This window comes from Micropterus salmoides, unplaced genomic scaffold, assembly GCF_014851395.1.
Source record: "Micropterus salmoides isolate LMB-PRFRI ecotype aquatic unplaced genomic scaffold, ASM1485139v1 Ms_hic_scaffold_9, whole genome shotgun sequence".
Classification (NCBI taxonomy): domain Eukaryota; kingdom Metazoa; phylum Chordata; class Actinopteri; order Centrarchiformes; family Centrarchidae; genus Micropterus; species Micropterus salmoides.
Genome location: NW_024044681.1, coordinates 7,553,278 through 7,580,161, shown reverse-complemented (window position 1 = coordinate 7,580,161; position 26,884 = coordinate 7,553,278). Strand labels below are relative to the sequence as shown.

The 26,884-nt window shown below is 39.4% G+C and overlaps 1 protein-coding gene across 1 annotated transcript in view; it reads left to right on the top strand.

Annotated features, from left to right (window-relative positions):
* Positions 1 to 2,003: 2,003 nt before the first annotated feature.
* Positions 2,004 to 26,884, top strand: part of LOC119894954 (glutamate receptor 1-like) — a 109,413-nt gene continuing 84,532 nt past the window's right edge. The window contains exons 1-2 of the mRNA XM_038707675.1: positions 2,004 to 2,302; positions 9,284 to 9,418. Of these exons, the coding sequence (XP_038563603.1) occupies positions 2,200 to 2,302; positions 9,284 to 9,418 (238 nt within the window). The 5' untranslated portion in view covers positions 2,004 to 2,199. The remainder of the gene's footprint in view (positions 2,303 to 9,283; positions 9,419 to 26,884) is intronic.

Genomic DNA, 26,884 nt, shown 5'->3' with positions numbered 1-26,884 from the left:
TTCTAACCTTTAAAATTATCCACATATACATATTATGTCCCCTGCAATAGAAATAAGTTAGAGATGTGACCATTTTACTCCTCTAATTAAGTATCTCTGTTGCTAGTGTTCCAGCTGGAGCAGTTTAGCTGCAGCTCATCTTTGACCTTTCACTCCCTGACAAGCCACACGGCAGCCTGACATCCAACAGAAGAGCGCTGTTAGCTGATCGACCAGACCTACACAGCATCGTCTCCAGTGTCTGCTGATAAAATCAAAGTCGGCTGAAGAAATGTCAAAGAAACATAACGAGAGTCACTCTGCTTTATAGAAGAGGTGGAGACTGAGCTGCACTTCTTTAGTGTTTATTGTCAGATCTTAAACATCTTCATCATGTCAGTTTATAGAAGGTAAGACCATATAAATTAAATAAACTGTGATGTCTCTGGGATGACATTTCAGTTAAATCAGAAACCTTAATTATTGACCAGCAGAGGCCCAATGTGCTAAAGGAAGGTTTCTATATCACACTTACATATTTGATTTCATATCAGTAATGATAATATTTTATTAACTAGCTGTACTGCAGAGGCATTGGGACTCATTGTGGATTGACGTTAATATGACAGTTTTTTCAGCTTGATGTTTAAAACAGATTAGGACAATCACAGTATTACAGAAGTATTACCAGCTAAATGTACTTAAAGTATCAAAAGTAGTGAATTTATTAGTTAGTGATGCATCATTGTGTAAATAGTATTTTAATGCTGTAGTTGCTGGAGGCAGTGCTAGTTTTTCACTTATCTAGTATAGTCAAGTGGTTCCCAACCTAGGGGGCAGGCCCCTCCAAAGGTCACAAGATCAATCTGAAGGGTGAGAGAGGAAAGAAGACAAAAGTAATTTGATTTGACACACAGCTGTTTTCATTATTTTTCTGAAATGTGACAGGAATCCACAGCTACACACTGATTTTTGTCAAGAATTTTTAGATTTTTTTATGTGAAATTTTAATCTGTGAACTAACCAGTAACTTTGTCTGTCAAATTAATGAAGTGGTGCAAAAAGTTTAACATTTCCATCAGAAATATAGAGTAGAAGTATGAAGCAGGGTAAAATGGAAATACTAAAGCAAGCACCTCAAAATCCCAATATGTCACTTTATTCTTTTCTCAACATTTCTTCTGGCCGCCCCACTCCTCTCACTGAACTAATCATTTCCTCTGTTTCATCACAATTATTTAAGTCATTATTTAAGTTGATCTAATTTTTTGTCAGTTAAAATAAGCTGTAATTTATATATATATATATGTATGTATGGATATTTACATTAAGGGGAGCCTTAAGATAAGTTACGTAATTGTTTAGAGAGAAAGATTTTTTATAGTTTTTGCTTAAAGTAGTAAAATGCTAGATTAGAGCCCCGGTCGCTGTGCCCCTTCATGGTTGATCGTTTGTAAGTTAGATGTTATTTAGACACTGGATAGCCCCTTTAGCCAACCAGCAACTTCACTATCAGAAAGTCTGAAATAACATTCTGAGGTTAGAAGCTCACATTTCTAGCTAGCCATCTTACCCCATGTGGAAAATGCATTTTCCCTAAAAAAATACATTTGATTAAATACAAATTAATTTGTCAACTGTAATTATTTATTTTTACTTTATATTATGTTACCCTAAGCATGGCCATCTCCAAGATAAAAAAAAACCTATAAAACATTATTTTATGTGTCAGCAAATAAACATTGAGCTTAGGGGAGTACCCTACTACATCACTTTCCACCACTGTCAGTGAGTATAGGTGTAAGGGGTGTTGATTTTGTATTTTATTTTCACTTTCAAATTGTTTTATGGACCAAAGGAACAATTCAGACAAACAAACTAATTTATATGTCATTGTTGTTACTCCATATTCATCGTACTTTCAATTGACCAGAGAGAGGGGGGGGAGGGGGGGGGGGGGTAGGGTGAGTACAGAAACAGTGAACAAACACTCTGACACTCAGAGTCGACGCGGCAGCAGAGCTCTGCGCTTCAGCTATGGATGTTTGATAAGAGGGACACAGTCAGAGACAAACAGAGGTAAAGAGAGGGGACTGAAGCAGACTGCCGGTGGATGTGTGAGTCTGTGCCCGGGCTGCAGTGGATCTGTGCCAGCCCCGGTGTGAATGGGATTACGCCGGTCGTTCCGCGTCTCCTGTCGGTGCTGCTGCTGGAGGAAACATGCGGCTGCAGAGCTTCCCGGTCCCCACCGTCCTCCTCCCGCTGCTGCTGCTGCTGCTCGGGCTCTGCAGCGGCACAAGTTTTCCAAGTAACATCAACATAGGTGAGTGAGCGGCTGGCGGCGGGGTTTCTGCACCTAGCGGCGCTCCGGGACCAGCTGGAAGACTCTGCTTGATTGACGTTTTTCTGCATCCAAGATTAGAGCTCATAGTGTCTGTAAACCCATATCCCTGTATTTCTAATCCAGCCATATAGGCCTATATTCACTAGCCTGAGCATTCGCGTAATGACGCACTGTGATAGGTTCTCCCAACTAACATTTATCATTTTAACAACACAGTGCAACGAGATTAACTTGTAGTTCCCTGGATGCTATTCACAACACAAACGTTAGGCTATATCCAAAAACGATTTACAGTAGATGGGTGGATAAATAGTAAGTCATAGAAATAAAACTATTTCGTGGTGGAGTGCTGAGGATGAATTTAGGAGTCTCACAGCCTTAGAGAAGAAGATGATCTGAAGTCTGGTGGTACGGCAGCGGATACTTAAACTAAATATCTCTTACCAGACGGCAGCAAGTTGAACAGGCTGTGGCTGGGGTGGGTGACATATCACTAATATAGGCTTATTTATATGCCTTTTCATGTAATATGACTTAAAAAAAAGTGATTCTCTGTAACATTTCCATGACCGGTCCTATAATAATCCTGTAATAGAGAACTCCTGTTATGAGTTATATCATGTTTAGCGCCACTCAGCACTCCTGTAAGAGTGCCTGTAGCTGGGATTCCCTCTGATATTTACAGTACGCTAGTATTCATATATTCATGTTGTGACTATTTTGTGTCCCTTGCAGGCTGATATATTCCAGTAATGACGTAGATGTGTTCGGCATCTTAAAACTACAGTAATACGTTTTTTCTTTTCAACTGATTATATGAAATTGAACCATATAGAGTCATATAGAAATATTTATATATGGATCAGCACCATGGACAGAGTCACATAGCAATACTATAGGATTCAGCACCATGGACAGAGGCACATAGCAATACTACAGGATTCAGCACCATGGACAGAGTCACATAGCAATACTACAGGATTCAGCACCATGGACAGAGTCACATAGCAATACTATAGGATTCAGCACCATGGACAGAGTCACATAGCAATACTATAGGATTCAGCACCATGGACAGAGGCACATAGCAATACTACAGGATTCAGCACCATGGACAGAGTCACATAGCAATACTATAGGATTCAGCACCATGGACAGAGGCTCTGACTCCTATTTAAAATCCTACAATATTCCACTTTGAGTGTTTCATGGTGTTTTGTAGCATATAGTTATCAACTCATAATGTATTTATAGGTGCAGATTTTTATAAAACATTTAACAACAACACAGACAACTAACCGCAGCAGCTGCAAGTTTATACATTTGCAATTTCATTCGCTATTCTTTTAATAAGGTAGTGTGCTTTTTTGTCCTAGAAGGAAAGGTGCTCTGTAGCGCTTGTGGTTGTAAATTCTTACAATAATCGTGGCTAAGTGTGTTTAATGGCTCCTATAATATTTCCTGTGAGACTTCCAGGCTGTTAGAACTGGGAGAATGTAGCCTGCATTAATTTTTATAGTATTTCTATGATATTTGTGTGTTGACTCGAGCTTTTTCCTGCAGCATGGGTGACTGATCACTGTGACAGTTATTCAGAATCTTGCTGTACTGTTGATTTTATCTTTTATTTTTCAAATAGCAGTCACCTCAGGTCACTGTATTTTGGGCAATGAAACACGAAATGAAATTCATTTTTAAACAACACCAAGATAAAAAAAACCCACAGACATCAGTGCTGCTCTTGTCTACCTCAGTTGCCAGTGGCAAGATAGGCTCAGTGGTGGAAAGTAACGTTCTGTAAAATTTTGAGGTACTTGACTTGAATTTTTTTTCCATTTTCTTTACATTAAGTTACATTTATGTAGCAGGCACTTTTATTTAAAGCAACTTACAACTACTAAAAAACCTTTTATTTTGCTACTTCACTATTATTTGATAACTTTAGTTACTTTGCAGATTGAGATAGTTAATACAAAATATATTCAACAAATAAATTATGATGTAAAATTATATATTAAGAAAAGAGAATATATTATTGATCCCTGGAGGAGAAATTCACAAGGAATGCATCCGTAATCCTAATCTAATAACATAATAAACATTTATCTGAAATGGGCCATTCTGCATATTGACTACTTTTACTTTTGGCACTTTAAGTATATTTTGATGCTAGTACTAAGTACTTTTACTCAAGTAAAATTTTGAATGCATGACTTGTACTTGAAATGGAAATAAACAAGTAAAGTACCTAAAAACTGTCAAGTAAGTACAGCACTTGACTTTGGCAGAGAACACTGTACTGTTCATGATAAAAACCCTTCTCTGATATGGATTAATAATAATTAATGTAATTAATTGCGTTGTTACTCTAGAAGTGTCTTGTAAGATACGGGTTAGGGAATAATTTGGTATACGGCACTTAAAGCATTCAACAATTCTAGTTTTCTGTATTCAATATCAGTAATTGCACAATAATCTCAATGTGTCTCTGTCCAAAAACTTTCCTGTGACATTTGTACACTGGATGAATCCTCCGTCAGCTCTATTATTCCCATTTGAACCCTGGCTGGTTTGGTCACATTCAGTGTGGATCAGAAAGCTTTGGGCTGCAGAGTGTGTGACTCTCCCGAAATGAAGTTATGTGATTCATCGGACCACTGGTCCAGACTCCCGCTGCAGTTTCCTCTCAGGTTGGGTGCTGATGTAGCATCAGGTTGAACTGACCTGCATTTTAACCGGACTAAACTCACTCCTGCAGTCTGTGTGCATCTGAACCTGCGAGGCTGCAAACCTCAGCCTCTGCATTAAAAATCACATTGGTTTTCTCTATGTTTATTGACTCAGTGAGCCCTTCTGTCAGAGCAGATGGACTGCTTCCAGCGTGTATAACTGATGAATAACTAATACAGGCTACTCTTCTAATAATATTCTTATAATATCCCCCTATTATAGTGGGAGTAGTTTTGAGTGGGTGAATATGGGTAGTACGTTGTACTTTTTAAACAAGCCTCAGGATTAAACATGTCTCATGTTACCACTGCTTTGTTTATTAATATGTGTTTGTGTGATATTTGTATTGTTTTAGCGGTCACTTTAATGCAGTGTTTTAACAAGCAGTGGTGGAAACTTAATTCTGAGGTTCTTGTACTTTACTTGAGTATTTCAATTTCATGCTAACTCAACTACATTTCATGGATACAGGTGTTTTTACTCCACTACATAATTATATAATTATGTATGTATTTGACTACTTTAGTAACTAGTTTAAGGATTAAGATTTTACACGTCATGAGTTCATTGAATATAAACTATGAAATGTTCATTGTTATGAAATAATCCACCCCACAAAAGTATTTAACAGTAAAATGAGGCGTCCGACAGCCCAGATGTCTAAACACGCATCTGCACTTTTGATAGTTTACTTAAGTAATATTTTCAATACTTACTAGTGGGAGTATTTTCAATGCATGGTAGCCTATTGGTATTGTATGTAAAGGATCTGAATACTTCTCACATCATTGCAAAGAAATTGTTGTTTAATTAAATTCAACATAGTCTATTATACTCAAGGAATTTGTTGTTTTGCTATCTATTCATTTCATGGCGACTTGAGTCTGTGACATTATTTGTTCCTTTAGTTATGGTATGAATGTCAGAACTCTTATTTTGAAGGTGTAACATTAGTGTTAATACTGAGTATATCTTCTAAACCACGTAAAACGTTGTATTTTGCGTTGATTTAGTATCTCATTGACAAAAGCACAAGATTTGTCAGTATTTTGTTTGTTATTGTGTTTAATATAGAGGGAAATTATAATGTCTTTTCACAGTTTTACCAAGTTTTATCAAGTTTAAAAGTGAGTTAAAGGAGCAGTTAACTTATACTGAACAAAATTATAAAGGCAACACTTGTTTTTGCCCCCATTCATCATGGGCTGAACTCAAAGATCTAAGATTTTCTCTATGTACACAAAAGGCCTATTTCTCTCATATATTGTTCACAAATCTGTCAAAATCTGTGTTAGTGAGCACTTCTCCTTTGCCAAGTTAATCCATCCACCTCACAGGTGTGGCATATCAAGATGCTGATCAGACAGCATGGGGATTGCACAGGTGTGCCTTAGGCTGGCCACAATAAAAGGCCTTAGGCTGGCCACAATAAAAGGCCACTCCAAAATGGATTATTGCGGCAAAAGAGAAGTGCTCACTAACACAGAACAATATTTGAGAGAAATAGTCCTTTTGTGGGGGCAAAAACAAAAGTGTTGCATTTAAAATATTATTCAGTGTAATTTGCCACAGTAATGTAACTTACTGTTATAACATTACAGTTTACAAATTAAGTTGATTAAAGCTGCATTCTGTTTCATTTATTTGTGGTTGTAGTCTATTTCATGGTGAGTAAAATATGTAGACCTGTAGCTATCAATCAGAGCATGTCATTTAAGTTGAACAGTTGTATGTCATGATTGGAGTATAAATACTATTTCATTATCTGTCTTTGGTTATAATGGAAATTCTTGGAGTTTGTGGTCTAATATTACTGAAATATTATTAAGTTTAATGTGAATGAAATAATGCACAAGATATGTAATGAGGGAAGACCCAGGACTAGGTGGAAAGACTGTATCTCCACTCTGGCCTGGGAATGACTCGGGATCCAGATGTGTGTAGATTAAGTCTTCAGATAGTGAGGACAACCAATTACTGTGACTTAAGTCTACTCACTAACGATTATTAGATCGCCTAATCGTTTGATCTATGAAACATTAGAAAAATGGCCTCCACATTTTCCTATAACCCAAGTTGATGTCATTAAATGTATATTAATGTATGTATGTAATGTATGTATAGTAAATGTAAATTAAATGTATTGTTTTGCCCAACCAAAGATGTTAAATTTACTATAGTGGTCAATGAAAACTAGTAAGCTATAACCAGAGAAATTGCTTTAAAAAACTATTATTCTTTTATCAGAAAATGTGCTGATTGGTTTTCTTTCAAATTGTTGCAGCTGCAGAAGGTTTAGCATTTAGATTGGTGGTAAGAGGGAATCAGGGTAGAAGCGAAGAGTTCAGTGTTTTTGGGCTGTTTTTCCTCAACCGCAGGAGATTAGAGGACAAAGGGTCATGACAGCTTCTGCACAAAAAGACAGTAAAAGGTAATTTTATCATTTGAATTTAGCAGCTGAAAACACCAGAGCTGTACAGTAATATATAAAAAAAAAAAACTCTTCACCACAGAGAAGAGGTTCAACGAGTTTAAGTGTTCAGATGATTTCCCTGTGACCCTAAAAACCATTATGCTGAGAGGCTTTTAACAGCAATTACTGCAAATCAGAGTGTCTTTATTTTTAGTGACAGTGGTAAACTCACCCTGTGATGTGAGCTACAATGTATTGTGCTCGGAGAAGCAACCTGGAGCAACCATTTTTATTTTTTAAAGGTACCCTGTAGTGTTTTATACCACCAGTAGCACCATGGAGAGATGTTGAACACTTCTGCTGATCATTTTCCATAATCAACTGAAACATAGCAACGTGCTAACAACAATTTACCTGCTTTGCACCTCCCTCTGACTTTTCTTCTCCCCACACTCACGCTCGCCCCGCCTCTCTTACTCTCTCTGCTTCCCTTACTTTCTCCATCAGCAATATAAACTCGCCCAAAAGACATAGAAGTCGTCTTTTTTCCGTATTTTTCCACCTGAGACCCGTTATCACAGCAGCAGGTGTAACCGCACGCCAGCTTATCAAACAACCGAAACCAACATCTGCACTCTGTATTTTTCGCTGCTGCTTTACCTGCTCTGTGCTTGTATCCACCGTCTCCGCAACTTGTGACGTAATACATGTGAAACACATGCCTTTATAAGACGCCCGTGCTACCCCGCTGGTACAATTCAGTAAAATCTTTTTTTAGCCCCTTTTCCTCAACAAAATTAATATCTTAATAGAAAAAAATGTTTTGCTAATTTGTTCGTGATTCAAATGAATTAAATCAAACAGTTGTTGAACATTTGTTATATTGTTATTGAGGAAAATTATTAACATTATTGTTTTATTGCCTAGCCCTACTTTGGACAATGCCAGGTTAGCTGTTTCCCACTGTTCCCCCAAGATGTTTTCCTTTAAAATGCTGAAAATGTTTTATAAGGAAGAAATTTCAATCATCACGTTTATTAGACCTCAAGGATCCACACAATGGGTTTTTTGGTGAGAAACACTGAATGTAAACAGAAACTGTCCTTTCAAGGAAACTCCACAGGGGACCTTTAAGTTATCATGATGGTGAAACCCAGAAAACAAACCAATAACTGCTTCATATGCCTCCCTTTGCCTTTTAAGCCTGAACTCATGAACACCCGGTACTTATTTGTGAAACATTGATGTTCCATCTAATTTGATTTATGAAAATCAGCCACATGTGACGACCAAGATTATTTCATTCACTGTAGAAAATGAAACCGTGACCTAAATCTTGGGGTCACCAGCGCTCGTAGAGCATAATGTGGAAATTGAGTTTTTTTTGTTCACAAATGTCTGTAACAACATGTTGGCCCATCTGCTGTTTTTGTCTGCTTTGTAAACTAACTGGTAGAGACAAGCGAAAAGTAGTCGTTCTTAGTAAAAATCCTGCTTGCAAACTCGAGCTGGATTCCATCAGCTTTCTAAAATATACAGCAGCTGAAGATTGTAGACTCACAGTGCTGTGTGACTAATCAGATAATCAGGCAACACTTTATCAAACAGCCATTTCAATGCTGAAGAATTAAGTTGATCAATGCAGTGATGCAGTTTGTAGTCCTAAAACTGATGAGCGGTTCTGTGTGCAGGATTTTGAATTTAATACAGAACATACATCTGCTGTTGCATTTAATTTCGTTTCATTTAACTTTCAATGTCCTTTCTTCCTCTGTGCTTGGAGAAAATAATGCCAACTGTGTGTGTTTGTTAAACAGGAGGCCTTTTCCCCACCGGCTCCCATGAATACGAGGTTTTTCGTTTTGCCCTGGCGCAACACCAGGAGGTCCCCAAACTGGTGCCACAAGTGGACATGGTGGACACAGGGAGCAGCTTCGCCATGACCTACGCCTGTAAGTTCAGAAGTTTGATCATCAGAAGTGGGGTTTTAAAAAATGTTTTTAAATCTGGAGGCTCTAGGATGCCTCTGATTACTATGGCTGCCCCTAAAAATAACTGTAAAAATGTTCTTAGTCAAGTTCAAGCAATTAGTCGACCAGTCGTTGCACGTTTGAGATGTTATTTTTTTCATGTAAATTTCTATTTTGTGGGCGTCAGGAAATTGTTTAAGTTTCAGGGCTGACAAAAGATTTAACATTACATTACAGAGAAATACAAAACCATAATAATATGTTTTTTACATGAAGCACAGGGTCAGCTGCCTGTTAATGACAAGTTGTAACGATTGTGAAACAACCAACGAGGAGAAAAAATGTTTTGTTAATATATTTCAACACGTTCTAACATCGCACAAAGTTTCAAAAAACGGGTCTAAATAACATATATATATACCCACGGTCTTATCAACACAATTTTTGTGTCAGAGTATCTGATTTATTTATTAATTGATGTTGGGATGTAATGACATAAATAAATACAATTAAACTGCTTCTGAAATAAATTTCCTACCCCAGCTTTAACTTATACACCAATGATACATCAGTGGTGTGTTTCTATGAGTGACTATGCTCTATGTTTTCTGCCAACGCTTCAAAATTACTCAGTGCAGCTTTGATCTGGCAACTGAGATTTATTAGATTATTTTCAGCATAAAACAATTTCTTGTAAGAGAGAAAGGAAATTGTGCGTAATGGAATTTCACGAATATTAAACAGAAACAAGCAAAGTGTTTGTGCAGGGACTGTTTTTAATTTTTTTTTAAGGTGCGTCTGCACAAATCTGACCACTGGATTGTTGTTGCAATCCGTGTTTATTTGCCACAAACAAGCTAGCTCGATAATTATGGGGATTTGCTGCTTTTCTCTATTGTATGAGATAGTGAGCTAAATATTTGGGTTTTGGACTGTTGCTCAGATGAAACAAGCGATTTTGTAAGACGTTGGGCTTTGGGGAATTCAGAAAAATGTGGATGTTTCCGTGTCAAGTTAAGAAAATATTATTATTTTTGTTGCCCCAGTGGCTAGTGAATGCATTATTTGGATTTAGTGGTAATGTGTAAACAGGAATAGTCCCATTGAGTCTCTTTTACAAGGGAGTCCTGTAGAAAAACACAATTCCGTCACATTTACACTAGATGTGTTTAGACTCCCTGCTGCCTGCCTGTCTGTTCTGCAGGTTTGTAAAGGCTTTATCACCATCATAGGTCAGTCCATCATTCTTCCATCATCCAGACTTCATTCAGCAGACTTGGGATTTAAGGAGAATGAAACTAAATGGAAGTGGGCTTTAAAAGAGCAGACGCCAGCAGTAAGTGGACATAGACCAGAGGGACCAGAGGGAGCTCAGCGCTAAATGGACTCTGGCTCCAGGGAACGTTCAGCACAGTAGGTTTAGAGAACAATGTGCTGACCTTGTTTTTGTTCTGTCAAAAAAGCTGAATTTACCAGCCAGCCTTATTACACCTGAATTTAAATCTGCTTACAGCTATGTTATAGTTTGTAATAAACATTTTCTAATTGTTTACATATTGCTTGTAAATTCTAGATAAAATCCTGAGGGGAACATAAACGTTTGTACCAAGTGCTGCACTACAGTCACTCAGATTCACTTGTTTCACGGAGTAAGAAACAAGCTCAGCACATCGTGGTATAACTCCTCCTCACTCTCTGATGGATTAGGAAAAACATCCCTGGACTTACATACTGATGCATATGGTTACCAAATGATCTTGCAGAAATATACACATGGCTTACAGAGATTGCTGCCTTGACAGTTTACGATCAGCACAAGTTAGTGCATAGTACATTAGCTTTTGAGTTATGCTAGAATCACATTTGTGCTATCATCACAAATCCTGTGGTTGGTTTGCTTCAGTTGGTTTGGTTGTTTTGATTAGAAGCTTTCACACCAAACTAAATAAAGTGAACCAAACAGGCTGAAACAGAAAGCAGGGTTTGTTTTAACTGACCCAACGTTAAGGTGTTTAGGTGTGAAAGCAACTTTAGAAAGAAGTTGAGCTCCAACGATTATTTTCATCATCACTGAATCTGTGGCTCGTTTTATAGATTAATCAGTTTAATCACTTATTCTATAAATTGTCTGGAAATAGTAAAACAAGTTCATCACAATTGTTCACATACCCTAATTCATTTATTTTATGTTCATTTAACAGGGACAATGCACACTAATATTACATAAAAAAATGTTTAGTGTGCCAGCAATGGCTTTGCTCTGCTCACCAGCAGCCCCAAATCCAAAGATATTTAATTTACTTGCATGTAAGACTCAGAAATTTACTTAAGTACCAAAGGTTAAAGTGCACATTATGCAGAATGACTCAGTTCCAAAAAATCTGTATTATATTACTGGATTAGTTGCAGCTGGTAAAGATGAAGCTCAATTGAATGACTTTGTCACTGTTGTGTAGCTTGTGACTTCCCCCCTAGGGATGATCATTAAAGTCTTATCTCATCTTAATCCAGAATAATACATCATAATTTATATGATGATTATAGTTTATATTATTAATCTCAATCTGCAAAGTAACCACTGACTGAAGTTATGAAATGAATGCCGTGGGAAAACAAAGTGCAATATTCTTATTTCTGAAATGTAGTTGTTGCAGAAAATGCAAATACTCAGGTAAAGAACAGGTGCTTGAGTGAATGTGCTCAGTCACTTTCCACCACTCATCAGGACCCCAGTTGTAGTAACCCAGAATGAAACACAAGGCGTGTCCTGATTCTGCTCGGTGCTGCAGGTTATTTTTCTAAACCAGACGTGAACAGAGTCTGAATGAGGGAGCTGCTGCACCTGAGCTGATCCCACCTGCCCTCTGGATACTACTGACAAAGACTTCTCTCTCTGTCTCTTTCTATATTTCTATCTGTCTCTCTTGTTTGCCCTTTTTGTTCCGTCTCTTCCTGTCTTCTCCTGTGACGCCACTTGTCTTCATTTCTCTCTGTCCTTTTCATTTACATATAAACAATCAAGGTTGGGATTTATTTTTTATTATCATCTACGTCTAATCCAAGTGAACTCCAGGCTTGTATTGGTACTCTAGGCAGCAAGCTGTCAAAGAGGATATCTCACACATAATCGTTAAAACTTTTTCCAACAACTCAGAGAAAGGTCAAAGAAACTTGTGATTTATTTTAAATTTTAATAAAAGTTTATTAGGAAATGGTTCGTACTATATTACATAGGTGGTATAGTCAGTATCACTTAAAATTAACATTTAATAGCTGACTAACGGCATAAATTAGTAACTACACAGCTTCCAGGCTGAAAGGAAGAACTGCCTGTCCGTCACTGACTCGATATCTGCCTGTCTAAAAACAACTTGTCAGTATTATTGTTTATCTGAAGACTCCCCACTTTGTCGCGATTCTGAACTGCAGAAAATAGCCCATTGTCGGGGCGTCTTGGTGACCTTGTGGTTAAGACACGTACCATAGTCCAGTGTCATAGGGTCATTTCAAACATCATAATGTAAACAGGCATGCAGAGAGCATGTTAAACAGACAACACAGTTTTTTCCTTCGGTTCTTGAGGAAGCTTCTTGGACGAGAATCAAAACATCTTCAACCACGTCCAGTTGCAGACAGCATTTGTTGTTTGGCTACGGACTAAAGCTGACGCAGTTTGCCTTTATAGCCGTAGAAATAGTTGTTAATGATGATGATATCACAGTCAGGTTTCCATCAAGTGTAGCACATCTTTTTACCCCAGAGAATAAAATGTGAACGTGTGTTTCCACCCGCTACTGTTACATGAATATTATTAAAATAGTAATTGATGGAGAGCCAGCCATTAGAAATTATGGACAGTGGGGCAAAACTTTTCAAGTCAGGCCCCTCATCAACATCATCATTAGCCTTATAGTGACACAGATGGAGTCCCTAAGTGTCACAGTTTTTCGTGGTGAGGCAGGTAGGTGGACCCAAATGCCAAACAAGTCGTGCAGAGCAGGTATAATTCAAAAGTTTAATTAAACAAACAAAAGGCGAGCGCGCTTACAAGCAGTGGCTGAGTCCCAAGAAGAATCCACAAGGGCAAGGGAAAACACAAAATACAGACAAATAGCCAAAACAGACAGCGCTTCTTCACACCAAAAAAACAGTGCAATGACCCGACAAAGACTAGACGGAAACACCAGGTATATGTACACATGGACTAACGAGCAGGGCGGGAGCAACACGGGTGGCAGACATGAGGCTAACGAGGCAGGCGGAGACACAGCAGGGAAAACAGAGACTAGCAGGCAGGCAGATACTGAGGGGGGGAAAAGACAAAACACAAGTTACTCCACACTAAACATCAGAGTAATATAAATAAACTAATAGGAGCGGACAAATCACGAATAAACTAACACCAACAAGGAACACAGACAGAAGCTATGGTAAAACAGAACTCAGATAGACATGGGCAAAACACAGAAGTACACAGACCAGGAGTGAACACTAAAGCTAAACACCAGCTGACAGATAATAACCAGACAAACAATAACATCAGGTAGAGGACGCACACTAAAGGGAACAAGCAAACTAAAACTAAGTCTAAACTAACAGCAAAGCAAAAGGGATTCTAACTAATAAGACGGGGTGGCTAAACAACAGAACAACACAGACCACGAAGGCTGGATACAAGACCATGTACTATATAACAGATACCTAACTGATAAATGAATAAACTCAGAACTAAACGGAACAGATGACAGGACTGACATGCAGGTACAAAACCAAACCCTCAGAATCAAAACACAAAAACCCAGCACTCGGGACGGGATCGTGACACTAAGAACCATTTCCAAATTCAGTGTTGCAGACTCATCCAGGCCATGCTCGCATATCGCATATGCATTCAATTCCTCAATCTTCCTTTATACAGTCTATGTACTCAATATGATTATAAAGCACAAAAGGTCAAGTCAGTTTTATTTAAAAAAAAATAAAAAATTCAAATTAGACTGTGACGGTTATCAGCTTCAATCCTGAGGGCTAAATTAATCAACGTATTGGTTAGATTTTGTGCAGAACTGAAATAGAGCATATGGCTGTCAGCTTTGTTATGTTCAGCTTATTGCATCGTAACCATCTTTGCAGCTGTATCCTATGACTTGTGATGTGCTGCTGACTGATGTTTACTGTAGGTCAATTGTCTTGAGGTTGTACAACCTGTGGCTGTTAATAATCTTTATTAATATAAAGGGAAACATACACATACAACTGTCAGACATACATGGAGCTTCTTAACACTCAGAAACAGAAATTTGGCCATTGCCTCCCTATGATTTTATTTCCCTCTGTGTGTTTTGGCTTCTCTTTTCTGGGCCCCTGACAAGCTGCAGTGTTCGCTCAAAGCGACTGGCTTTACATTAGCGGGTCCGGCACATCTGAACGGCCAAATCTTTAGGCGGTACAATTTTCACAAACAGCACATATACACAATAAATTTATTTATCATGTAAATACATCTAAATTGTTTAGGTAGCGATGTAAGGGCCCGTGTCCACCAAAGCGTTTTTTGCCAGCTGAAAACGCCGCCTGCTGTTCTGTGTGTTTTCTTCCAGATGCTGTGGTTGCTATGATACATAATTTCCGTGGAGGCGATGAAAGTATGTAGGCCTGCTTGTTCTGGCCCTTGCTCTGCATGAAGAGAAGACTGAAACATGAGAGTACGCGGGTTTCATGAGTTTTTGCGGCGAGGAAACGCCTCTGCGAGGAGGCACATCGTTTCGTTCACGATCAGATGTGCTCGGTGTGGTGTTTGTCCCGCCCCTCCTGCACTGTGATTGGACGGCTGGGTAAAAAGTGACAGTGTCGAGCGCAGCGTTTTTCCCAAAGTTGAACATTTTTCAACGCAAAAACGCTCAGCGCCCAGCGCAGAAAGGCTGCTGCCATTTTTACCAGCTCAGAAAAACGTTGCGCTCCCATTGCAATGAATTGAAAATAGATGCTGGCGTCAGAAAAAAAACGCTTTGGTGGACACGGGCCCTAAGACAGTAAGTAAAGTGTTGTACTTGATCCCGTTTAAGGGTCAACCATAGAACTTTTCATGGGCCCCTCCTGGGCCTTGGGCTGGGGTCATCTGTACCCTTTGACCCCCCCCTGACAGCGGGCCTGGGTGGAGTTAGTAGAGCTAATTCTCCAATCGGTGCCATTAAACAACAGGATGACGTCATTAGAAGAGCCCGTGTCAAAGCTCAAACGATGGAAATACGATATCTCTTTTAGCTTCATGTATTAATGTAAAGAAGGTTACAGTCTCCTCATCGCTCTGGAAACTTCATCTATTCACTAACATGCATTTTGTGGCAATATTGTGATTATTTTACCCAAATTTCCGCCCCACGCACCCACCTAACGGTTTTAAATTATGTGTTTATTTTCTCTCGATCCACCTCTCTCTCCTTTTCTTTCTCTTACTATGATACTCCACCTCTCCCGCTCTGTGTCTGTTGTTTTCTCCCCGGTCTGTTGTTGTGTGAAATGTAAAGCAGACTGAGCTCTGCCTCCTGTGAGACAGACTCTGCAGTCGGAGCAGCATGGCTGCATCTGAGGTAGAAAAACAAATATTTCTCTGAGAGCAGAGCCTCACTCCTCAGAGCTGCTGCATCTGACACTTCAGACTGAGCTCAGAGTTACTTTTGTCGGGAATTAGTCTCAATGATGACGAGATTCAGGACTGACAGATGGTCTGATGTAACAATACAACCTCAATGACATTTTCACCACTTCATGTAGCGCAAAAGAACTGTGGACTGTGTTCTCCTGGTAAACTGGGAAAGTTCAACAATTTATTTAGAAAAAAACATCAACAGCAAAAGAGCATTAGTCATATCCAAAGTACACTTTCATAGAAGGTCATGAGGGATATAAAAACAAGAGAATATTCAAGATAAAGATGAAATGTATGTAATGTTTTTACACTTTATTAAAGGGGAAATTGAAATTTAAAAGTAGATTTTGAAAATGGAGGGACTCGTACTGGTTTTGTGGAATGACCCATTTCCCAAAATGTCGAACTATTGCAGTGGTTGGCAATAGACGGGGGCCAGAACTGGCCCGCCAGCAATAACATCTGGACTGCGGCCAGATTGCTTTAATAGCAGTAAAACAAAATATATATAAATTGATAGTGGCTTGTGCTGAAATAGATCTCAGTCATGCCATTTAGTTACTCACATAATCACTTCCTCTTAAGAAATTGTGCCTCCAAAATAAAAGCGCGAGTAGTAGTTTATTGAAAGCTTTTTACTTTGAAGAGTTCTGAACGACATTCAAAAGAGACTCTGGCCTGCTTGGCACACCCAGCAGTAAACGTGTGATTGGATTCCCCTGAATTTCCTCAGGGAAATGAAAATAAGCGTCCGTAGGTTTATGGATACCCGCGACCCTGTACGCAGGCTAAGCGGTTGACGATGGATGGATGTAGGTTTATGGATGTGGACCAAACGCCGGGACGCACACACACTGCAGCACATGCTTTATTGTGAGCATGTGCTGCACTGTCCTAACCGGGAGTCTCTCACAGTACTAACTAAGCTGAACATGCTCACAAATAGCCTATACAAAGATTTGAAATAATTTGACTGTTCTAGCCCGCTATATAACGGCTTGAAAAAACTTTGGCCCGATGCCAGACTTATTTGCCGACCGCTGAACTATTGGTTCAATCCTTGGCTGTTTTAGATCAGAGACCATTGACACTGTTGAGGTTGCTCAGATTCTAGCTAAATTATAGTAGACGTGTACAGCAATGCATGTTAAATGGTATGTTGTGGCATGCTGACATTTGTTTTGTTCAATATCTTTATGAAACTCAGATTCTCCTCAAGCTCCAACATTTGGAGCCAAAGCCAGGACAACTCAGTGTGTCACAGTGATCTTATCAGACATTTTGTCGCCCACAGGAAACGTCCGCTGCTCACAATTGTCTTTTCTTTTATCTCATGTGAAATAAATCATATTCCTTCACATTACTGAATCGTATCGGATTCTCCTGAACCACCCCTCAGGAGAAATGAAGAGCATCAGCAAAGATCAATCTAAGACAAATTATCCAAGGGTATGAAGAAGAAAGAAAATGATGTTTGTCAGTTACTGGGAGATGCAGGGTTTATATCAGTGCTCAACCTGAGCTGATGGGAAGTGCCAGTCAGTCATGATCCAATTTAGAGATCCATTTTCTGTGTTTGTGAATTGATCACATTGGCCGGTTCATTGTTGTATTCAGATTTAGGTGTTAAAGGACCAGGAAGTCACATTTTTGAATTTGGTGGTTGCCATTCAGTTTACGTTTTTTTCCTTTGAGTCATGCAGGCATTGAATCCTTGAATTCTTCTGCAGCCAGTCCACTGCGCTCCCCAGTTTATTAGTAAGACTAGTGGTAATGGCTAGTGCGGGGGTCGGCAACCTGTGGCACGCGTGCCAGCGTGGGCGTTGGTTTGTGGACTGCCGTTTTGAAGCCTTGAGTTTGGCCAATAGGGTGTGGCCATGTTGAGTTTTTGCAACCAGGAACTGCCCGGAACTGCTTTATGCTCTATTTTAAAATAAATGGGACCATAATTTACTAAATGTATGAATGAGTGTTAAAGAAGACTTGAAACTAGCGACTGAGAGCGTAAATTTATTAGGAAAGTGTTTACTGAGGTAATAAATCAGCTGAGAAGTAGGGTCATTTTACCATTATTTCTAATGGAGCCGGACTTCTTTTTGCAACCAGAAGAGTCGCCCCCTGCTGGCCGTTCAATAGAATGCAGGTTTCAGGGACTTCCGCGTTTGCATCAGATCGCTGACTGGAAGTTTCCCGCTAGGTGGGCACGCAGAGACATTTTAAGTGGCACGTGAGAAAGAAAACTCAAACATATGCCGCTCTGTTGTTTATTATTACATAAAGTTAGTGAAAAAACAGACGATCAACCACCGTGATGAATTAATTTCGATATCATTATTAGGGTTGTCAAAATAATAGAAATATAGAAAAAACAGCGTCTTATATTTGAACACAGGATTAATCGTAGTATGATACGCGACCGGGCTGGCTGACTACGGGCGGCCCCTCCCTACTTGGACTGATCCTCGTTTTTGCTGAAATCTGATTCATGCATCTGTAACTATTTTAGCCTTCTGACTGACTGTACACACGACATGTTGGGAGTTTACACTGTGACTTAAGTTTTAACCACGCTTGACCTGCTCTTACTTATTCAAACTGAGGAGGCAGGTGTCGCCCTAAAGCTTCTTAAAGGTCTTCAATAGCACAAAAACGCTGTTAGTATTTTTTATTAAAAATGTTGGCATTGTTAATGCATATGAACAGTGAAAAAAGGTTATGGATGTCGGAAATAAAGATGTTTAGCTAAGTAAGTTTGTTTATTATCATTGATGCACTCATCTACCAAAATCTATTTGGATTAGAATATTTTAAATGTTTATCATGGCAAATATAAATATGTGTGTTTCATTTCAATTAATTCTATAAATTAATTACAAAACTACAAACAAGTTAATTATTCAGATACATTTTTTTAATTGCTTGACAGCCCTATTTATTATACGTCTATTATTATTAATAACAAGGTCAAACTTTAATTAAAATCTGACTGACTATTTGTGCATAAATTTAAAATAAATGACGTGCGTTAAACACTGCTGGCACACTGGATGTCACAGAATAGGTTGCCGACCGCTGGGCTAGTGTGTTTTAGCTTTATTTAGTTTTATTTTTGTGGATGTCTCGTGGAACTCCAACATTTCAGTCACAGATCGACTCGCACCATAAATAAAATGGGCTATGGGAACAATGTTGAACAAACTCACTGAATGGTAGGACATCTTCTTAGTAACCTATAAGCCTTGAGATTAGGGGTAGTGATGGAACAGTGGATAAGACACATGCAAGACCCTGAGCGAGACACTTAACCCCTAATTGCTCCAGAGGCGTGCAAAATTGGGGATTAGCTATTGTAGAGATTTTTAGTTATTGTAGAGTTTTTTACATCAATATAGAGTTTATTATTTCATTTGAAGTCTTGTGTGAGTCCTTTCACTTTAAACATGGCGTTTGTTTTAACTCTGGACTTCCCACAAATTCCCAATTCCCCAACAACAGTGTCTGACTGCTGCTTTATTGGACGCAGATTACATCATTCACAGTCAACATGAGCAAGAGGAAAAGAGATATTTGCTAAAAAGAAGCTTTAAACTTGATGAGAATGATAAGAATTAGGAATTAGAGATGATAACACAGCCTGTATTTTATGATAGTGTCTTTGGTTCTGGTTCAGCATTGTGTGGGTCTGGTTTGAGCGGTCATGATTGTCTGCTGTTGTGGGTCTGACTTGCTTGCAGTGTTGCTAGAATACTTGGTGATCTCTGACTACAAAAGTTGCCGTGTGGTATGGGGCACCCATCAACTGGTGTAATGAATTTGATTTATCACTGCAGACATTAGTTAAATAAGCAAGGATATTGAAAGCTTTGTAAGATTTTAAATCACGCGCCTGCGCTGTACTGGGTTTCCGTTTTTGACCTGGAAAAAAAGTCCCCCCCCCGGTTGTCACTGTATAATTCGCACCCTGTACAGAAGTACAGAAATGCTAAACTATCTTTGTCTTTTAGAAACAGTTAGAAACTTAACAGTCGTAGTTCCTGCGAGATATCTGTGGTACAACCTCTGTGACGAATACATTGCTTTTCCTTCACCTGCTTCACAATAAAGAGCACCCTGTGAGAACATAGCGGGATGACTACAAAATTTGTAATGTTCACTGCAGAAATAATGCAGACAATAAAATGGAATTAGAAATAAGACACGTTATATAACTTTAAGAAACTTTTATATTAATAATTTATTGAATGAAATAGATGTCTGTGTGTGAAAAGTATAAATTAAACATTTCTTCTGGGTCGTGGATTTGATGTAATTTTTCAGTACATGCACACAGTAGTACACAGAAAACAGTATAGACAGTAGGGTGCATCTGTGCAGGGGGATGGTGGGAGAGCAGCCGAGCACCACGAGGGAGTTCTGCACACACAGATCATATGAATGAAATGAGCTGTGAGCTTCATAGAAAAACCTGCAGCTGCATCTCTGCTGCTTCAACGCTGTGAGTCTGTGCAACAACATGGCAACATCTGCTCTTACTGTACAGAGAAAACTGTTCAGTAGGCATTTAAACCTCAGCCAATACAATGCAATGATTCAGTGGTATTTACAATCCAATGAGAACAGTCAGTGATGTAAGAGGTGTATTTACATTTCATTTCACAATAATCTCCACAGAACTGGAGATGCAGTCACCAGTTTAACCACCAAAAAAAAGGAAGCACAGTTTTCATCCTTATTCAGTGTATTGTTTGCTCTTGATGGTGTACAGTACAACATTTTGACTGCTAAAATTTAGACAAATTAGAGTTATTGGAAATTGGTATTAATATTAAAATATCAGGGCGGAACAGTCGCCTCACAGCAAGAAGGTCGCGGGTTCAAACCCCGGTTGTCCCGGCCTTTCTGTGTGGAGTTTGCATGTTCTCTCCGTGTCTGTGCTCCGGCTTCCTCCGACGTCCAAAGACATGCGGACTAGGTTGATTGGTGACCCTAAATTGTCCTGGTTGTTTGTCTATGTGTGGCCCTGCGATGGACTGGCGGCCTGTCCAGAGTGTGCCCCGCCTTTCACCCAGTGTCAGCTGGGATTGGCTCCAGCCCCCCTGTGACCCTGTATGCAGGATAAGCGGTTGACGATGGATTAAAAGATCAATTTCAGTCTATCACAGATTCGGCATTGAGCCTGAAAAGGCTCAATGCTTCATATGTCAAACTAATAAACAGTGAGGAATAGAAATGACTTCTGTCCTGACCTGACCTGCTTCTATCCATCTGTGTTTGCTGTCAATCTCACCTGTTGCCTATGCCCTAGCTGGCTCTTCCACAGCCTTTGTGTTGGCAGCTCTCTTACATCTTTTGCTTCATTAGCTACAGCTATGCCTCCAGGTCAGCGAGTGGGACTATGAAATCATTGCTCCTGGATTCTCTTGGTATGTGCTACCTACTGAAATGTGCTACTAGGGGTGCACATGCACATGGACATGGGTTAGGGTTGTCGATACATGCTATGGTAGGCAAAGCAGCATAAAACACCAAGCACTGTGATTTAGAGCTCAGGAAACTAACGACCTGCGATGGCAGAGAATCAAACCCGGGTCAAATGCTTGGAAGGCAGCTATGTTCACCACTAGGAATGGGGATCGAGACCCTGTTCTAAAAGGACCCAGTTCCAAAATTTCTCAAAACCTGAAAGTCAATAAGGTCGGAGCTTATGGTTAATGCTATCGAGACTAGCGGGTCCTATGATGTAACGTTATGTCTTGAGCGTCAAATCTGATTTAACTTTAACTAATAGTATCAAACGGGCCCGGGACTGTTTATCATCAGGCCGCAGCCTCTGCTGCTCTCTGTCAGCTCCTGCACACACGCGTACACAGGGGCAGCAGAGCGAGACGCCGCGCCGTCGCGGTGGAGACGGTGAAGTTAAGTTCACTCCAAACTACTTGAGTTGTCGACAGCTACGCTCGTTACTGTAAGTACATGCAATAAAACCTTGTTAAGTGAAAAGACAATACTTTATCAACACAGCTGTGTGTAAAGTAAATCATCTCTGCCCTCAGTCTGTCATCCTGTTTGTTTTATTCAAGCTAAAGAGAAAGCTGATTATCTGCAGCACAGCCTGGTTTGTAGTCTTAAAACTCAGCTGCTGGCTCAGACTAACCAGCCGCTCCTGCAACCAGGTAACGTTACCTGCAAGCAGTGAATACCAGCAGAGAGGAGGAGGAAGAAGAGGTAAAAATTATTGTTGCTGCTCTAGAAACAACATTTAGCTGTATTTAAAATATTAAATTCTAATCCTGTAATTAATTTAAAAACAACCAGGCAGCTAAATGCACCCTTCAGTACATGTTTATTTATCACAAGTCATATGTCATCTCAATATATAAAAACATTATTGCACACTGAATATTTTCCTCACACCGTGCAGGCCTACTGCATGGTCTTACCAAATAACCTTCACCAAATAATAGTATCGATAAAGAATTGGATCATTAAACATTCTCAATAAGGGTATCAATATCAATAAAAATTAACGGTCCCTGTCCTTATTCCCCACTATACCACCATTGCTGTGGGCTGCAAGGCGCAGCTCTACAGTGGAAGGGGATTTAAATGGTGAAAAATGTACAGAAATCAATACGCGCCGGCCAATGCTGGTGATCAGGCGCTCCTTCAGCCACAGACTCATCCAGCCCTGAGCCTCAAAGCACTTTGGAGGCTCATTTGTGCCGTCAGCCATCAGGCTCCACGACACCACAGCACCAAACTGAGAGACCATTCCTGATTTCACTTAATTTCTATCTATCTCGTTGTAAATAATTATTATTGATTGAATACCGTATATAGTTTGTTGATACTTCTATAATACTGCATCTGTTCTTTTATATTCCTTTGTGCTGCTATGTCGACGGAAATTTCCCTCGACGGAGGATTAATAAAGTTATATCTTATCTTCTTATTGTGGTGGGCCACCACAAATTATTGAATGTATAGGAAACATCTAAATATATTTTTTCAATCTTTTAAATATGTAAATAATTCATTTGATCCTCTCCATCCCTTTTTTCCTTCAAATATACAGTCTGCAGTGAGTTTCTCTGTCTACCTTATCTCCCCCTTGCATCAACCGACACAACCCTAATGCTTAATGCAAATGATCTTAAAAAAACAATAAAATCGTTCATCGTAATTATTATGGGGCAACATATCTTCCAACAAAAGTAGTTACAATGGACTAATGTTCACATAACAGTAGTGTATGGTCGACCGATTTGACAAAGCAAAACAAAAACATCTTTTGTTTCTGTTGTCAGCTTCTGTCAGGGACCAACTCGCATCATTTTCTGTTGGAATAAAATGTAAAAAGGTGCGTTCGGTTCTCAGATACAAAAGAGTGCACAGTCAACGTCAGCGCTCGAGAGACTTTCTGCTCTTGTTCTGGCGATTTGTGCCGTGCAGTCATCTTTGTTGTATAGAATGACACACGCACATAATGCAGAGCCAGCTGCCTGTCTCAGCCATCACCATCAGACAGTCGCTGACTAACCTGAGATGAGTCTCACACCTGTCAGACTGTTTCTGTTCTTATTGGAGGACTGAACCTTCTTCTGTCTCTCTTTTTTTAATTTCTCATCTCTTCATTTCCTCATATTTACGAACTGTTCCACTTTGCTTAGGTCTTCACATTTGTTCACAAGATTATTCTCATTTGCATATATTTCATGCTTTTGATATTGCCTTTTCTTTAACTCAGTGTTTTCTCCCGCTAATATTTTGCAGACCCTGCATTCATGCTGTTTATTTTTCTCTTCTTTATTTATGCTTATTAAGCGCCACTGCTGTTGTTTATTATCTTACGTTTTCAGTTTGTATTTTTCTCTGCCTCTATGAGACCATAGTGTTTTGGGAGCTGAGACACATCACTTATTAAGAGTCTGTCTTCACCAGATAAAAAACAGCATTAGTGATTTGTTTAAATTGCTTTAAACAGCCTATGTTTGTTTACCTGACAAGCACCATCATGTGGTTCTACAGATGATTACTATCCTCTCGGGTGGTAAAATTAAAGACAACTTAGGGTGGTTGGGTATGCATACAAAGCATGCACTTTTGACACAGGACACTGTTTGCATCCCATGTTGTTCTAAGCGTAAAGGCGATATTTATTTAGCCTAGGTTTGTGTTTGATATACAGAATTAAGGTAAAATAAAGGTGAAAGATGCACAGGTATTCTTCACCGAGAAGCAGAAAAGGAGGCTGTTGAGCCGTGTCAGGATGAGGAGGAGGATGAAGCGGTGTTGTGCTATCTTAGTGTTTGTCACTGGCTATGTACATTAACTTGTATACTTTAGCTACCGCAGTGCTTAGGTAGGTTACCGAAGTTGAAAATGCAAATATTTGAAATCTACAAAGTTGATTTCTCGCCTCAAAGATTTTACTGATAAAATAGCATTTGAAAATTGTGAAAATAAAACAAAAGTGGTGCTAGAACTGAAGAAGTAAGTAATACAGCCTGGAAACGATCATGTAATATCATCCCTGCTGAGTCCTGATTTAGTCACCTCAATGATAAATTATTAAATTTTAATTTAGTTAGAAACTCCTGGACTTTAAAAGCTCCTGTGTTTCAGCAGGTTTTCTGCTCAAAACTTTCTGCGCATTTAAAATCTCTCCCACAGATTTGTGTTCTCTGACATGTCCAAAAAAAAGGCAGAATATCAAAAGACCAACATCATCATTTGATGAGAAGTCCACCTGCCCTTTACCCTGACGCAGTTTGGGACTGCATGCTGCATATGAAACTAATGTGAACTAATATGAAAGCAAATGAAGCACTTTTGATCAGACAGAAATCTCACTGCAAATCCACACATGTTAACTTCAGTAGCTCAGTTTTTAGATGTTTATGATGCAAAACTCTACCAGCTATGTTACCACTCGTCAAAGCTGGCTGGACTCACAGCGCGAGCAGGTTACGCCGGCTGGGCGGAGTTGATTCGCTCCGTGAGTCTTATGAGTTATAAATTTGTATTTCACTGCGGGAGAAAATGAATTTGTGGCTTTACAGCGTGTGAAAAATGTCATTTGCTTTTTACCTGACGAGATCTCGAACACAGCCTCAGAGATACAAGGACAGAGGTCACGACCTTTAGAGTAATGTAGACCATCAGAGGAGAGGGGGAAGCAGAGAGAGAAGTCTGGATGCTAATGAATGTGTTGCTGTAACAATAAGCACATCCTGTTATCAAGGAAACCAAATGGAGTCAGACACTTGGGCAATATGACACCATGTGGCATTCACGCCAGCAAATCAGACTGAATTGAATGGAGGTGGACTGAATAGAAGAGAAATGAATTGAATCGGGAGAGGCAGAAAGAGAGACAAGGCGGTCGAGCGAGCATCTCAGTCTAATAGAGCATGTAACAGGGTTTTGAATGGAGCTCTAACCTGAGTGTGACCCCATGTTAACACAGACACAGGCTCCGCTGATGGCTTCATGAACTCACACCCTACTGCACATTAAAAAGCCAGGATGGGACCATTTCATGAAAAAATATAGCTTTTTCTTCAGTCTGAAGAAATGGGTTTGGGCTCAGCAGCAGAAAATCCATCCGTCAGCAGAGACGAATAAAATGAAGGAAAAGTCCTCAGAGCACAGAAAATGAAAGTCCCTTTTTTTTGTTCAGGTAATTTTTTGGGCTGTTAAATCACTCACAGGTTCACCTGCAGGATTGTAGAATTAAAAAAGGTTGTCTAGAAGCAAAAGTCCTTGCTGGAGTTTACAGCTGCAAACTCAAAATGTGAAGTTTCTCCGTTGCTGTAAATCAGATATAGTTCTTTTTCCTTATCTGTCAAAACTACTGCCCCCTGGATGGGGCTGGGCATTAAAAAAAAGTTTGACCGCCATAGGTGTCGTGTCAGAATCAGAATGTCTTCATTACTTTTTGAAAGCATTTGTTAATAATATTATGAAATAAATATTAGAAATGTTAAATAAATGAAAATGACAAAGGTTTATTTGCACATTAAGAAAACATGCAGTCCAAAAAAAAGGAACTTAAGCTAAAGAAAAACAACCTGCTGATTGCTGCATTGTATTCCATTATATTTTCCCTTCATATAAATAAAGACATTTCCACCATAAATTGGTGCAGAAAATGTCTAAGAATGCAGTAATTTAAGAGTTTAACCCCCAACTGACACATTTCACCATCAAATATTTCTTAAAACAAGAGAAAATCATCTCGCCTTGGTCTCATGACCCAAGTGTATGGTCACACACCTAATCTAAGCCCTGAAGTCGCCAGCACTTTATAACACAGTGTGACACCCTTGTTGACAGCAATCATCCACATGTGAACGGAGAGTACTGACGCCTACTTTTCCACTTCAAGCCCTGGCGTGAACATAGAAAACATAATTTCTTCTCAACATCAGCAGCGCACCATTGTTATTGTGAGCATGTTGGCATCCTGGTGAGTACAGCCTCACAGTGCTTTAAAAACACTGCCGCGAGATTAGGCAAAAGGTGGTTCCAACTTGGTGCAGTCAGGGATAAGCAACTCCAGCCGCCTTGCTCCCTCCAGGTTGTACTATCAAGAGACAACGTGACGTTTAGCAGCGCCGTCAAAGTCGGACAAGTCCAGCATGTTAAGTCAGTGCTGCGCAGCGCCGCATGAAGTCAAACGCACCTATAAACTGATACAAAGAGCAACTTTGCAGTGGACACACAAAAAATACAAATAACTTGACATTGTGTAAAACTGTCCTTAAATATGTAAATCAACGCTCACATGCCAAATG